Genomic DNA, 16,085 nt, shown 5'->3' on the forward strand with positions numbered 1-16,085 from the left:
AATGTGATGGAAATGTATAAGTTTTCATGTTTGCCTTTTCTCGGGGCCTCTTTCTCTCCTCACCGTGTGAGAGAGGGGTCTTCGAACGCTTATCTTGCCTTCGAATAAATGTTCATTGAGACCAGATCGATCTTGGGGTTCCTTTTTGAATAGATCTTCTCACTCTTTATTTTCACTCTTTGGTAATGGAAAAAATTCCACAACACCCAGTTGCTGGGTCATTTCACTGGTTTATTTTGGCCACTATTGGAATATTGACCCAAGGTCATTGAGATTGACTGAATTTATCCAACAGATGAGCTGCCCTTGTCACAACCCAGTGCTGGGTCATAAGTCCCACTACTCTCCTTGGGACTGACAGGAGCTGCTGAACAAACCATCGGCTGTTTGTTTTAACATTGCACTCCTAAAATACCTTTTTTAAACTTACACTTTTTATACTAAATAACATCAAATACTATTAATTATAACAAAACAATGGTTGGCTGGCGTAACATACGTTTTTAAGCTAGTTAACTTACTTTGATTTATAGAAAATGTAACAGTAGCCTGTAACCTAACGGTATCATTTAGTTAGTTAGTTGGCTAACATTAATTTAGACTTTCAGTCTTATATTTTTATGCTTTAACAATATGGCCTATCATCATGTTGTATTTAGAAAGCTAATTGTGCGCCTGCTCATATCCTACTTACATTCATGTTGGCTAAGTTGAATTGTTGTTTCTTGGAGGCCTAGATCACCCAGTATAAAGGAATGTTTTGACATGCACAGTATGACAGATTTGTTTTACGCTAACATTTACACCAGATACTTTATTAATATGTTTTACTAGTGTTTCTTTAACTGGAGCTCATACATAAAACTATCAGTCCTCGAGGTTTAAAAGTCTCTCAAATTTGATGATCAGATGTTCGGATAACCTTTTTGACCAATCGATTAAGGTTGTTTGTTGAGCCCCTATTATAAAATGAAGTGTTAATGTTGTTTTGTCTTCTTATTTTGCAGGTAAGTGTGTGGGGCCTCTCAGTTATGGAACAGGATGTCTGTTGCTGAAAAGAGGAAACTGGTTTGGGAACCCAGAGTTAAGTTTGATGATGTTCAGTGTCATCATAAGTTGATCAAATTAAGTTTTTGTATAAGGGCGAAGTGAAACTCACAAAACATGTGGAAGGAGAAGGGGTAGAGATCACGCAAAGCCCCAGATTCAACCTCTCACAATAAGTTAGGCATCATCTAACAGACCACAAATCTGAGGACAACATTTTACCTCAGGAAGAGGAGTTTTGAGCAACTGCAGCAACGTAAAGAGAAAGCTCTCACAGAGAACAAGGGAGCAGCTGTCTTTTCTTCGACTGAGTCACAAATCTAGTAACAGGGTCTGTCTTACTGTGTCAGGACTTTGTGGAAAAATCTGAAGCTTTAGGACAAATTTTTGGATCTTTTTTTAATGAACAAGCAGGTCAAGAGGTGATGTCTGTGCACTCTCTCTTTCTCTCTATAAGTTTTAGCAGCAATGTGTTTGAGTGAATTTGTTTTTTACTCAATTTGACCTGATTTGATTTGACCGGATTTCAAGCGATTGATTCATTGAATTTGAATGAGTAACCTATTAAGAAGAATACATTGTTGACATTGGATTTATTGCTTTAAAATGTCATTTGTTAGAGTGTTAGATGTTTGACACTGATGATGTGGCTCTTCCTTGGTCCTATTAAAATATATAGTTATAGTGTTTTACATCTCTTTTTGGATAGGTTACTATCATACATTAATTGACGAGATCCTTGAGGCTTGTGCACTATAAAACAGCAGTGTGTCAATTAAACAGAATGTTTATGGTCTGTGTGGGAAATAAAATGTTGTTTTGGTAGGCCTATATGTTTCAGAGAATGAGATCAAGCAAGCCTGAAAAGAACTTGAAATAATATAGTGTGGCCTAAAAATAAGGAAAACAGTTAATCTTTGCATGAACACGCTCATCCAGACATACCTGAGACAAACCATAAAGGACACATCAGTCAGTATGCTTGTGTCAAACACTAAGAGAAAGGAAACTTTGTCTATAATGTTATTTTATTGGGTTTTGTAAACGCACAGTGCAGATTCAGGAAGAAGGAAAAGTTAAAGTTTTTTTTTTTTTAGCAAAGCCTTGTTTTTATTTTAGTTTCAGTCAACCAAAAAGTTAATGTCCTCACTAAGTTCTCGAACTGAAGGCAATAATGAAGCTAACGATCAAGATTTTTGTAAACACACAGCACAGATTCAGGAAGGCAAGATATCTTTTTTTAAAGCCTTGTTTTTATTTTAGTTTCAGTCAACCAAAACTTTTTACAGTTCCTTAACGACCATAATTATAACGAGGATGATAGTACTGATTGGACTGATTGTTGACAGCGATCACAATGATGCTAATAATGACGCAAACGATCAAGATGCCAAACAAAACAGTAGACACAATGTTGAAGGTGCGGGCGGTTGCTCCATGTTGTCGAGCCCCCTCCAGATCACCAACCATCTTCCGATCTCTGGACTGAAAAGAGAGAAGAACCTCTCATTATGTTCAGTAAATCTTCTAGGAATTGACAACATTGAATACAACTTGTTTTTTAACATTATAATATTGTTTACGCATGATTGTATGATTGTATAATGTCTTCATCTCAAACCTGTCAATGATGATACTTTTTTTTACTCGCTGATAGTTTGGATTTCAATTTGAAATTAAATCTAAAACAAATCCATAGTTTTTGAAATGCCACTTTTTGAGATTGAACAAAGTTCAACCATGTTGTTTAGCAGTAAGTTGTCTTGTTGTATGGTTGTTTTAAGTTATTACAAATATTAAAAAGGCTCTTTGGTTCCCACCAAACAAATGATGGCTTAGTCAAAGGGACACGAATGAATCAGAATGTCACCAAAAAAAGGCTGAATGTTGAAAGACAGTTTTCCTTCACAATAGGCTACATGTGTTTTCTTTTAAATGTAGGAACTTCACACGTAAATTCCACAGGAAAATTCTTCTGAAAAAAATCTTGTCATTGTTTTGTCATTCACAAAAAAATGTTGATGCTTTTTGAATGTCAAAAACAGATAACTGGTACATGAGTTATGTAGTTCATCAGCGAGTCTCAGCTGATGTATTTAAACTGACCTTGATGGAGTAGATGAGAGCCACCAGTCCAAGGCAGAAAGGGTTGTAGTAGACGAAGCAGCAGAGGGACCAGATGATGTGGTCTTTGGGGGGCTCAGTGACGATGTTCACAGTGGTGGACTGAACGACTGTAGTCACTCCAGACTGTCCTGGATATCCAGACTGTCCTGGATATCCTTCATACCCCCTCCCCTGCAATGGATAACCTTCAGGATTCATCTCAGTCGTTTTAACTTCAGGTTTGGAGAGCAGGCTGAATGGGGCTGTGCGCGCGCTATGATCGTGTCGCTGTGAGTGTTGACGTGCTCAGATGAGGGTAAGCACAGACTGTTTATCTCCCTGTGATCAGCCAATGGGGTTAAACCAACCTCACCGCAGTTGTGTATGCAGGATTAAGTTTTTCTTACACTTTGAAAAAATAAATGAAATATGTTTACATGGCTCTGACACAAGATAATGTCTGCATTAACTGTTTAATGTCTGTTTTCAGCACATTTTGCACTGCCTCAACCTCAAACACAACACTCTTCAATTGTTATGCACTGATGTCTCATTACGACTGTTCTGAGGTTCCTTAACTGTTTAGAGGTGTCTTTGAAATTACACATATACACTACTCACAATAAGTTAGGGATATTGTGAGGTCCTCTCAGTCAGTTTCATACATAAGGTGTTTGTTTATTTTTCGAATAAGGAGGCAATTGTATTAGGGTGATAGAAACACCTCATTTTGTGTTTTCCATCTCATGGTCTCAGTGGGTATACAGTGCGCCTTACATTTTGGGGCGAATACCATAAAACAAAAAGACCACCCTTTTCAATGTGGCATTAATTTCAACATTCTGGGGGTATAAAAAGCTGGTCAGTAAGTTATTCTAAATTCATCATTCAAGCAACACGCAACGACACTAAAGGGACGAGCAGAGCCGCCTGGCCACAGCGCGCCTTCAGGTCGTTAGCAGGCAGTCAGATGTTGCTTGTGACCGCGATGATGACCAGTACCTAAGGACCTCTCCACTCAGACAGCGTTATGCTACTGCCACACAGCTGCAGGCCTGTTTACGAGAAGTGAGGGGTTCAAGGGTTTCCAGACAAACCATTCACAACCGACTCCACTGCTTTGGCTTGAATGCCAGATTACCGTTGCAGGTGACTCCACTGACACCAAGACAACACCGTTACCATTTGCAGTGGGCACAAGACCATGTGACCTGGACAATGCAGCAGTGATCTACCGTCCTGTTCACTACTGAGTGTCCAGTCACCTTGCACAGGTCGTCAGCGTCGCTGGAGAAGGCAAGGTGAGCGATATGCCGAGGTCAACATGGTCCTCAGGGTTCGCTTTGGTGAAGGATGAGCAGCAGTCTGGGCAGGCATCACCAGTCAGCGCAAAACAGATTTGTTTATTGTAGATAGCTCAGTCACTTCACGTTCTTACCTGTCATAGAACTCATCAACATCCCCCCAATGGATGCTCGTACCCCATCCCCACTTGACCTGGCAGAACTGTGTACTGTAGCACTTGTGGAGGAGTGAAAGGCATTGCCTCACAACGTCATGAGACTAATTAGAAGCATGAGACGTTGCTGTCAAGCTGTCATTGCTGCAAATGGTGGAAACACCCAATACTGACTGTCATTTTTGGTTATTTGGGTCTATCTTTGTTGTCTAAATTGTTAGTGTTGTAAGTCACTATCATTTCAAGTTCACTGTTCGGCTGAACTACAGTTTATTTCTACTTCTCATACAGCAATGAAGAAAACAAAGATGTCTGTAAATGAAAGAACAAGACATGAGAGCTGCTGTTAAGCTTTGATTTAATACAGGCACTAAATACAAATCTGATCTTCAACATTCATACAAAATATTTTTACACTCTGAAGAGTTAGCAAACACACGACAGGTCAGACACTGTATATTATAAGGTGACACAGTGAACTGTGCATTGACTGATTGACGACCATACAAATCAACAGTGTTTCTTTTTTCCACTGAAGAGAATATAATGAAGGATTTTTGAGTTCAAGATTAATCTATTTGAATTGTTTTTTAGTACAAAAAGGCACTATCGACTCTTCATTAAGTAAAAGTAAGCCTCCCCTTTTTGTGAACTGCATTACTGACAGGATATACACACACCCACAATCAAACGCCCCCAGGTCAGACTGAAAAAGTATTTCTGTTTGACAGTTCCCCTCATGAAGAACACCATGATGATAACTGTGGTTCAGTCAATCGTGTGGAAAACAAGCGAAACTTACGATTGCCTGCAGTGAAAAACAAAAATACTGCTACTTACAGAGTCATGTGCCAACACTACAGAACAAATCAACGTATTTTACAAGCTGATCGGAGATTCATGCTGAACACGTCACACATTGAATCACAAGTGAATGTTAAAAGAAGACGAACAGAATTGATTTTAACAGAATGGATTTGCGTTTGTTTGAAAAAAAGAGAGAGATGAATCTTGTCAACATACAAACGTAACCTGAGAAGTAATGAGTCATTCTGGTACATGGAAGAAGCAAACATTAGCTTTAAGGCCATATTTGTTAAAAGGAAAGCCCTCCATTTTGGCATGCTGTACTTACATCTAGCTATTATTACATAGTGATCTTTGTTTCAGCCTGTAAAAGAAAACAAACCCTGTTTATCTGTTTTTTCTTTTTTTTAAACTTAGTATGAATATGGAAAGATTTTGAGGAAAATCAATTATTTGGATGGACTGAATGAAAATGAAAAAAAAAAAAAAAAAAAAAAAAAAAAAAAAAAAAAACAACCCTCACATTACAAGTCAGTGTTTTTTTTTTAGTCCAATCTGGTTTCTCTAAGTAGCAGTTATTAATCAAGAAGTGCATTTGCTCTGCGATACATGAAGGTGCGGCCCCTCCTGGAAATTTAAGGCATCACATCTTGGAGGATGCTGCAATGGCCGAGACTCCTGGACGGCTGTAGACATGCACGTTCTACAAGAGAGAGAGAGAAAGAGGGTTTGCATTCAGCTTTTTGATAACTTTACGCACCAGTCGACCTCTTAGAAAACAACAGCAGACAACCGTTTACAATGTACCCAATATCTGTCCTTTCATTTCTGTTTTACATCCTGGTCCTCGTGAGCACGCCCAATCTTCTCCTTGCTCTATAATCATCTGTGAACAATATGAGCTCAAACACTCCCTGGAGACTGAGCGGTCTTGAGCTTGTAAAGCACTCGTTTCTACTCTTCTGACTTCTTAAAGCACTTTTACACTACAGGACACACTAAAACATTCAAACACTGACAGTAGAGGCTGCTATGTAGTGAGACCGTCAGAAGTGATTCCTCTGGAAAATTAATCAAACCAAAAGGTCAAAAGAAATGTTCGGGAATCCCCCCAGTCATTCTTCTTTGTAGCTTTGTGTTTGCTTGTGTCACAGACAGATTGATGAATCAAAACTACACGTCAGGAACCAATCAGTGACTATTTACCTGCTGGGCCTCATTAGTGAACTTGTTGAGAAAGTTCTGAACCCGGTTTCCATAGTCTGGATGGACAGCCTTCAAGTTCTCGACCTGCAGGAGAAAACAGATCATGTGACATGAAGGCCCTGAAAAAGATCGTCTTTAAACTTCCAACAATCAGAATCTAAACTAATTTCAAACTACAGTTTGGACACACAACAGTGACCGTATCAGTCATGATACGCTACCATATATTATAATAGATACTGTACGCTGTAGCTACGGGACATCTACTAATGTTCAGTATATGGTTTTGTATTGTCATTACTTAATAATACTTACTGTATTGATTTTGCTTGTTTTCAGGGTTTTATGTAGCTTTGTTTACAAACAACCTGCCGAGGGACTACAGGTGGAAATTAACCTATAGTTATAATCTGGCATATTTACATGTTGATGTTCATGTGCACAGTCCCTACTTCAAAAAATGAAACATTTTATTTTTATTTTGGAAAGAAGTACATACATACAAGCATCAACTTCACTTTTTATAAAAGAACCACATGTCAAACATTTAAGCATAAGACTTTTGATCAAAATCTCTTCAATGTGATAAAAAGGATTTCAATCTTGTCGTGTATGTGGTGTATGTGGCTTAAAGTTAACACTGAGGGGAAGTGTGCAGAGGCAGAGAACACTTTCGGTTTCTCAAAAGTTTCGACCTGTGTCAGAAACCACACCTGACCACAATCAAACACAGCGTATTCTTCTCTGAAAGATTTCCACAGTGTGACCAGGAGCCACAGAGCTGTGGTCCCCTGTTGAAGGTTGAGTGACGCATGAAGGAAACCAAACCAAGTCAATTCACATCCAATAATGGACTCTAAAATGTTTCTGAAATCACTGAGACCTTCTCCAGTAAACCTAGAAATATTAATAAATGGCTGCTTGGTAAGTTACTGTACTTCTGTTTGCACAAACACAATGAACAAAGGCATCACTGCTTAGCTGTTTTGTGTTTCCCCACTATCACAGTGTTTTGGGTGAAGTCACCAAAGTCAACGAGTCACATCGAACACTTCCTTTCGTTACCGTTTTCTTCTGGAATAAAAGCAGAATTTCTGATTCAAACAGGAAGTAAAGCACCAGAGCTTAAACAGTATAACATCAAGTAAAAGTCTATTTCAAAACAAAACAAATATGGTTTTGAAATGCCACGTTAATAAAAGACATTTGAAACATATTAAATGTGATTCATGTAGATTAGCTTTTGAATTTAATTAATTTAAAGTCAAAGTGCCTACGATCTGATGCAACTTCCCTTTTCAAAGACCTGAAGGTCAATCCTCCTGTCGCAGATTCTAAAACTACCTATGACTCCTTTATTCAGGTGCAAAGAGGCATTTTGGAGACATAGGAAAAACAGGGCGAAGGATGCAGCTTCCAGAATAATTCAAATCAACTACATCAAACACGTGAGAAGGAAGTTTAGAAACATCTCAAAAACCATGAAATGGCAGAGACTTAGTCAAGAGGAAGACAATGCAGAGAAGCCAACACAAGCAGAGTGGGGACTCGCTGCAGTGATGAGTAAGGGCCTGCAGATTCTTAATGAACCTTAATAATCCATGCTATGAATAGCCAAAAAGTGATGGCACTGAGAAGATGTACGCATTAAAAAAAAATACAAATCCTGCAGTCATTGTAGAAGTCAGGCTCAGCTCCTTAACTTGTTAAAATAAAAAAAGGTCAGAGCATTCACCAGCTCAATAAAAATCACAACCAATGACTTACAACTTTTGGATGGTTACTTTAGAAACCAAAAGAACAAAAAAACTTAAATAAAATACTAACCTACTTGTTCACTGAAAACAGTCAGACCTTAAGTCTGCTGTGAAACTATGGAATAAACAAAATAAACAACATTTCCCTTTGAGTGACATTTTCTTCGGTTGTTTGCAGAACACTTCCGTTCATTTACCACCGTCTGAACCCACAGAAAGACTGCCAGCTTCCTGGCAGAGAGCTTGGTTTCCACAGGTGCACATCCTGCGGTTTAATCACTCTTGTTCACACAGCCATCAGTCATTTATTTTATTTGAAATGTTTTCCTCTCCGGTGCAATGAATCCGCTAAAGAACACGTCAGTATGACTGAAACAGTGGAATTCCACATCAGGACGTCCAGGTCACACTGACTGTGTGGAGAATAATGCCGTGGACTCACCATGCGCCTCTGGATGAAGAGCTGGGCTCCTTTCAGGGCTCCTGCCATGTTCCTGCAAAGCCTCTCCCGCTCCTCCTCGTTCAGCACCTCGGTGTAGAAGGTCCGAACCTGCGATTCAACGAAACAAACATTACAAACCTGCTCAGGATGTTCATTTCAGTGCATGTGTGTTAGTAATAACACACAGTACATGTGTAGATCAAAGGGCTGGAAATGTTTGGGTGTCTCATGATTCGATTCATAAATCGATTATCAATTCAAAACCATAGAAAGTCTATATAACATATTATTGTTACACATGTATAACATTTTTTCCCCATCTCAACTAGATGAGTTCACTTTTTTTGCACTACTGCCGCAATGATTCACTGTAATTTTAATTACAGTCTTTATTTTGAAACCATATTGACTTGTGGATGAGGAGGAACCTGTTAAACTGAAGCTGTCAGCTGGGTCTGTTTGGGGTTTGGTGCAGCGCAGGATGCACACAGGAAATGAAGAAAGAATGAAAAAACCCACCCTGGTTGTAAAACAGCACCAGTCGGAGTGATGAAAGAACAGCATGAGGAAAGAGTGGCAACTGGAAATTGTGTAGGTCTGAAAGCATTGCCCAAGAAAACGTGCTCGTAATAGCGGGATGTTTTCTTCACCTGCGTGACATTGTCTTCATCTGCACTGTTGTAACGGGCCACATCTGGAGACACCTTGAACTTGGACTCCACAAACCGAGGCTGGGTGTCAGGAGCACTGAAGCTGTTGGGAAAGTAGTTTGGGGCTCCACCTAGAGGCCGGACAGAACAAAGTGCTATATTAAAATCTCATCTGAATAAAGAACGTTACGGACTGTGTGCATGGATGACTGTCTGAAACTCTGTCTGAATTAGATGAGCAGCTCTCAGCTCTTCTTCAAGACCCTCCTATCAGTACGAGTCCTGGTGTATTTGATACAGTCTCACTGGAGACATCTGTTGGTAACCCGGGGTATTGCCTTGTTGTATTTTACCAAGTCTTTTCAAAAAACTAAACTTTTGGATGAATGGATGCGAGTAGGAGATCAAATGTGTGAAACTGTGTTTTACTGATACTGAATTCAACATAACTTCATGACCTAAGGTGTGACATGTGCTGTGCTTTGTCTCAGACTGGGTGGCCCATCTTTCCTTGGAACACTGCGAGTAACCCGATCGTTGCAAATCCTACAAAGCTCCTTTGATACATATCAGACTCAAAGATTGATGAGGTAGATTATGAGGCGTTACATCCAACGCTTTGACAGTAAAGCCTTTGAGTCTGTCATTGCGTCAAACACGTACAGGTTGGACTATGACTCACCTTGGTTGTCAAACATGCACATCGGACCATCGCGCTGGTAGTTGGTCACACGGGTCCTGAACGGACAGTTGACAGGGATCTGCAGGTAGTTGGCTCCCAGCCGGTGTCGATGCGTGTCTGGGTAGGAAAAGAGACGGCCCTAGAGAGAGATAAAGGAGAGGAACATCAACTGAAGGGGTCTGTCTTTAAAAAAAACAAAACAAGAGTTCTCATTGGTCATTTATTCCAAACATTAGATCTGCTGGGAGAGAGAATAAAGTCTCACCAAACACCCTCATTAAAGCCTGACCATGCACTTATACAGCACACTAGAGACAGTATCATTATTAGAGGAAAGATTTGACTTTCTGCAGAGAATGTGTTTTTATAAAAACAACAAAAAAAAACTGAACTTGTTCATAGTGGATTGCAGTGTCCTCTATTTTACTTCAGCATCGTTATGCATATGCAAACTGCCATATTTGTATATTCAATACAAACCGGTAAATGTTTTAGTTTTGTTCCAACATCAAATGGATACAGGAGTCATTTTTTACAGACACTTTGACCATTCAAAAACAGAAAATCAAAATTATAGTTGAAATAAAGTTTAGCTAAAATGATACCTTTTTTTAACCTTTTTTGCTTCAACCTTACTGGAAAATGTGTCACAGGTAAAAAAAAAAAAAAAAGGCAAAAAAAAATAGAAAGTTGTGTTTACCTGCAGCATCTTGTCTGGGCTGGCTTCGATGCCAGGCGGCATGTTGCTGGGGTCAAAGGCGAGCTGCTCCACCTCTGCAAAGTAGTTCACTGGGTTCCTGTTGAGCACCATTTTGCCCACAGGGATCAGAGGGTACTCTTTGTGGGACCAAACCTGGAGGAGATCAGAAGAAGAAAATATGATGCCACCGCCCACCCGACTGTGGGATGGGTACAACATGCACAGAGAAGTGTTTGATATGTACGCAGACTTTACTACAGATGATTCCTTCAGTTTGTATTCATGTAAACATTTAAAAGTACACATGAGATACACACTGTTACTTTGGCATAAACACTGATTTCAGTTATTGGATGGTTAAAGTCCGAACAAAAAGGGAAGCAGGAGGATATATCGCGAGTGGACATCTTGTTCATCCTTAAACTGCGACAAAGCAATAGAAATGTTTCTTAAGTTTGTCATTCATTTATTCCTTCATACTACACTGGTGAATACATTTACTTAGAGCAGTAAACAGATAGATCAATTCACAACCTTTAAAACCATTATTCCACTTTTCATTCCATTTAAAGTTTCTTACAACAGCTACTGCTGTAGATGTGTAAATGTGGTACCTTGGTAAGATCGAAGGGGTTAAACTGGAACTTCTCTGCCTGCTCAAAGGTCATGACCTGGATGAAAAAAGTCCAGGATGGGTAGTTTCCATTGCTGATGGCGTTGAACAAGTCTCCAATGGCATAATCTGGGTTGGTTGAGGCCAGGCGATCTGCCTCGTCCACTGGCAGATTCTTGATTCCTTGATCAGTCTGACAAACAGAACATAGGACGTCTGAGTCATGCCAAAATCCTGAGCGGAGGCTCGGATAAAGCTAAAGACTACAACAAACCTTGAAGTGGAACTTGCAATAGACGCTCTCACCATCAGCGTTGACCAGTTTGAAGGTGTGAGAGCCGTAGCCGTTCATGTGACGGTAGCCATCAGGCAAACCTCGATCACTGAACAAGAAAGACACCTGCGCAGGAGACACGAGACAGGCCGCCGTTGACTTTGACTGAAGGAGGATGTGAAGTAGAACGAGAGCAGTGGTTCACTCTCAGCCTTTACTAACCTGATGCAGACTCTCAGGCCTCAGGCTCCAGAAGTCCCACACCATGTCGGGGTCTTTCATGTGGGTCTGAGGATTTCGCTTCTGGGAGTGGATGAAGGACGGGAACTGCACAATATAAAGAATGGAGGTGTTGTAAGTTCTTTACTTACATTTTTTTTTAAATGTCTATCTGATCATGTTTTGGCTGCTCGATGAAAGGATGTTTTATTTTTTATTTTTTTTAACGACTGTGGGTTTTATACATTTAAATGTCCACTCACCAGTAGGGCGTCCCGGATGAAGAAAATGGGCGTGTTGTTGCCAGTCAGGTCCCAGTTGCCCTCCTCAGTGTAAAACTTGACCGCAAAGCCTCGGGGGTCTCGCACTGTGTCTGCTGATCCGGACTCGCCGGCTGTATTAAAAAAAAAAAAAAAAACCCAACATGACTTAACACCCAGATATCTCAGCTGTAGATGTGTTGAAAAATGTAACAGCAGATCTGTAAGGAGAAGGAATCCTGCACGCTTCAAAAAGCATCTACAGGTGATGAAAATCATACCTCCAAACACTTCATCTCATCATCTTTGGTATATATTTTTATTATTTTGGTTGCTTGACATCTTACGAAGTGACTCTTACCCACAGTGGAGAAGCGGATCCCAATAGGTGTCGTCTTGCCAACATGTTCGAACACTTTAGCCTTCGAGTAGCGACTGATGTCATGAGTCACCTCGAAGTACCCAAACGCCCCTGTGTTATCAAGAAAGAACAATAAGAGCGGCCTTTGTTTAGTTCACATATTTATACAAGCTCAAACAGGCAAAGTATTAATATCAGCGACTGTCTGCGCTGACTCATTGGTATTTTTCCACTTCAAAGAACACGGCTCTTTCCAGATAGAAAAATACAGATATGAACTGATGAATTTCTGTCCAAAAGTCTCAGACCTTGATCTGAGAAGCTCGCAGAGATTAACGTCCGTCTGGAGCTAATCCAGAAACCTTCAGTTCCATTGACTTTCATACAGATGTTTGAAATGTTAAAAATCAATATCATGATGAAAAGAAAAAGCAGCACAATATTCCCTAAGAATATTATCGTTGAAATAATCTCAACTATATCTGATGAAGTTTGGAAATGCAGTTTAAAGTTGAATAAAAGTTTATAAGTGGACCTTCAATTGAATCCACTTTGTGTAAAAAATACATCGCTAGACTGTAAATGAACTTAAATACAAAGACTTAATTTTTTTTATTTTTTTTTTATTTTTTTTTTAGAAATCAGAGTACCTCGGACTGTTTGTCATCAGTACAGTTCCCTTCTTGGTATTAGCTATGAGACTTTTGTCCCGCGTTCTTGAAGAGCACCTGATTACTCCACATTTTCTGACCCAGTGCAGCGGTCAAAACCTTTGGAAAACTCCAACAACTGCCACAAATGATGACTCAATTACATTATGCTGCATGCTAACATTTTCTTATAGCTAGCTATAACTAGTCCAAACATTTGAATGAACACAACATGTACTCTTCAGTTTAAGGTGAAGGTCACATAGTGAGCTTTGATTGGTCCTTGAAGTATGTTATTGTAAGATTATTGTTTTGGTATGAAAACTATTTCATCCTGACTGTGCACTACAAACAAACTTATTAATAGTATTTAACTACACCAGCATCACACAACCTAAACTAACCTTGAATGCTAATCTATATTCACTGTTTGCAGAAGAACGAGACACAAATCGTTCTGAACATAAAGGATAAACAATTCTCCGTTTTAGAAGAACATTGGCCCCAGCTTCATTGTGTAACATCAACTGATACAGACAACTCACAAGTTATTACTCAATACTTTCCAACACTAACCCGCCCCTTTGGCATGCACCACTCTCTCTGGGATTCGTTCTCGATCGAAGTGGGCCATCTCGTCTGTGAAGACCACATCCTGTACCAGCAGGGGGCCCCTGGGTCCTGCAGTCTGCGCATTGAGCTTGTCTCCGATAGGATGGCCGGCCCCTGTGGTCAGCGTGTCAGGCCTCTGTTTCAAACAAAAATACGTATATTAAACCTTTTTCATGAAGCACTTCAAAAGGTTTCACTTTCTAAACTTTGAACAACAACAGAGTCAAAATTGACCATTGTAATGTTGTAGGGGCCTGAAGGTGAAACAAAACATGAACTTATCTAAAAGAAGACAAAGGAACAATCTCATCTGAGAAGCCAGACGTAGACCGTGTTTTCAATACTATCTTGAAACAAGTCACCGATTCATTTGCACATCCACACGGAAATCAAACTCCTTACTTTTATATTTCATACATGTTTAGTTCTTTTTTTTTTACTGTATTCCTTATGATATCATATTGTTTTGTTACTAACATTGTTTGATGTCCTGCTGCTGTAATGCCACAATTTCCCAGCTTGGGATCAATAAAGTCCATCCATACATCCATCTTGCGTGTTAAAGGAGTAAACTGTAACTTTTGGTCATTTTGGAATAAAAGCAAACAGCTGTATTCGTATTTCTGCCTAGGAGGGACAATGGATGGAAAGTAGCTAGTTAGCTACATTTAACAAAAAGTTTCTCTGTGATTTTGCACACTGTCCCTGATTCAAATAAACTTAAACAATTAAGTTAAAATATTCAGCAGTTGCCACAGTCCTGATGCACCTGAAAGAAATATAAGTGGGTCCATTTAATTAATTTGTTGGTCATTCATTACATGACCAACCTAATCTATATGTGCAAACATCCTGTTTCAATATATTATAACTGCATGACATATGCACACAAAGGAGCAGCTGTCATTTTAATGCAGGGGTTGGAGGGTCGCTGATAAAGGCTGTTTGCTCTGCTCTGCTATATTATATTGTTATATAACAGAGCAGGTTGAAGTTCAGCAGCCTCTGGACGATGACCTAGTTCTTATCTTGACACTGAATTGCTTTCTTTGCGGGGATTGAAGCTGTTTTGTGTGTGGCTGAAACAGTGTGCAGGTTAGCATGTCACATTAGCATGACTGCTGAAAGAAGAGCTGCAGACACGAGCGCGTTACAATATATCCAAACATGCAAACAAACATGCAAACACATGACGGCACAACATGTCGTAGGAATCCTTAACATCGTTTAATTCGATGGTAGCTGCTCCAATAAGCTTGCTAGCTTTTCGATGTTCGGCCGTGAATCGTCAGCTGGTTACCTCAAACGACCCCTGACCCATTTTTCTTCGCTGCACAAAAAACAACACACTTGATAAACTGCAGCTTGTTCACAGACCTGCACGCCTCTGCTCTCCTTCCACAGCTTCATTTGGTCGGTAGCTTTATCCCTGCTGTCAGCCATCTCGACAGGTTAGCACTTTCAGATGTTCAGGCGACAAAAAAAACTCTCCAGACAAGGATGTGTTGGACAAAAGCTCTGACTTTCTTGCCCCGAAGCCTAGAAATTTCTTCCTGGACTTTGCTCAATGGCTCCACCCCCTTTCTGCGCCCCTCGTTTCTTATTGGCTGAAGAGTGACGGACTAGTGTTTTGCTAGTGTTGTTACTAAATCAATAAACATTGTCTAATCCATACTTTGTAGTTACTGTAGTTGGTAAAGAATAGAAAACACATGTGCAGCTTTTCTTTCTTTTGTGGTACAAAATAATGTAGTTTTTAGTCACAATTGTCTTGCAAAATCTGCAGGTTTCCTATTGTGTAATTGTATAATCTTTTTTGGAACAGACTTTTTTTAAAAACGTTTGAGTGCTGTGCGAGAAGAGTAGCAATTTGTATGAGCTTCTTAATATAAGACGCAACTCAACATATTCTTCCAGACAAAAATATAAAGGGAAAAAATTATCAAATTACTGCTCAAAAGTCCAGCCTACTACCAGTAAATCATTTATGAACATACATCCAAGCACTGCACAGAAAGATGAAACTAAGAACTTAAAAAAGAAGAACCCATTCACCTCATCATATCAGTTCATATTATAGTTTTGTGTCTGGAGTTGGTGGGCCCCTAATCAGCATCTTGATGTCATCTTATTTACCAGGTGTATTTTGTTCGTTGTTTTTTTTTTTCACTTTAAGTAACTTTATCATTTGTCATCTCTCTGGCACTGGATGCACTTTCCTTTTTACCTGAACCAAGATC

The 16,085-nt window shown here is 39.6% G+C and overlaps 3 protein-coding genes and 1 long non-coding RNA gene across 4 annotated transcripts in view; 2 read left to right on the forward strand and 2 right to left on the reverse strand.

The window, feature by feature from the left end:
• The window catches only part of LOC306825499 (excitatory amino acid transporter 3-like), a 213,831-nt gene that overhangs the window by 146,001 nt on the left and 51,745 nt on the right, over positions 1–16,085 (forward strand). The window lies entirely within an intron of this gene.
• LOC306825463 (dispanin subfamily A member 2b-like) lies at positions 2,027–3,550 on the reverse strand. The gene is made up of 2 exons (XM_079346235.1): positions 3,154–3,550; positions 2,027–2,532 (listed from the first exon to the last, which is right to left on the reverse strand). The coding sequence occupies exons 1-2, from the start codon at positions 3,370–3,372 to the stop codon at positions 2,341–2,343; spliced, it is 411 nt and encodes a 136-aa protein (XP_079202361.1). The 5' UTR covers positions 3,373–3,550; the 3' UTR covers positions 2,027–2,340.
• LOC306825306 lies at positions 4,865–5,591 on the forward strand. The gene is made up of 2 exons (XR_013779241.1): positions 4,865–5,312; positions 5,344–5,591. It is a non-coding gene; the product is annotated as an uncharacterized lncRNA (long non-coding RNA).
• cat (catalase) lies at positions 5,604–15,434 on the reverse strand. The gene is made up of 13 exons (XM_079345972.1): positions 15,223–15,434; positions 13,810–13,981; positions 12,584–12,694; positions 12,226–12,356; positions 11,966–12,070; positions 11,744–11,869; positions 11,471–11,662; positions 10,857–11,009; positions 10,157–10,295; positions 9,475–9,605; positions 8,825–8,932; positions 6,626–6,709; positions 5,604–6,122 (listed from the first exon to the last, which is right to left on the reverse strand). The coding sequence occupies exons 1-13, from the start codon at positions 15,286–15,288 to the stop codon at positions 6,063–6,065; spliced, it is 1,578 nt and encodes a 525-aa protein (XP_079202098.1). The 5' UTR covers positions 15,289–15,434; the 3' UTR covers positions 5,604–6,062.

The sequence above is a fragment of the Symphodus melops genome (assembly GCF_947650265.1).
Source record: "Symphodus melops genome assembly, chromosome: 6".
Taxonomy (NCBI): Eukaryota; Metazoa; Chordata; class Actinopteri; order Labriformes; family Labridae; genus Symphodus; species Symphodus melops.

What these genes read in the sequence shown, in the direction of transcription:
- LOC306825463 (XM_079346235.1), bottom strand. Translation starts at nt 3,372, where the DNA reads ATGAATCCTGAAGGTTATCCATTGCAGGGGAGGGGGTATGAAGGATAT. An exon ending in CTCTCATCTACTCCATCAAG is followed by an intron (nt 2,533 to 3,153) that starts GTCAGTTTAAAT and finishes CTCTCTTTTCAG; the next exon opens with TCCAGAGATCGGAAGATGGT.
- cat (XM_079345972.1), bottom strand. Translation starts at nt 15,288, where the DNA reads ATGGCTGACAGCAGGGATAAAGCTACCGACCAAATGAAGCTGTGGAAG. An exon ending in GGCCTGAGAGTCTGCATCAG is followed by an intron (nt 11,870 to 11,965) that starts GTTAGTAAAGGC and finishes TCTCCTGCGCAG; the next exon opens with GTGTCTTTCTTGTTCAGTGA. An exon ending in TCTTCATCCAGAGGCGCATG is followed by an intron (nt 6,710 to 8,824) that starts GTGAGTCCACGG and finishes TTTCTCCTGCAG; the next exon opens with GTCGAGAACTTGAAGGCTGT.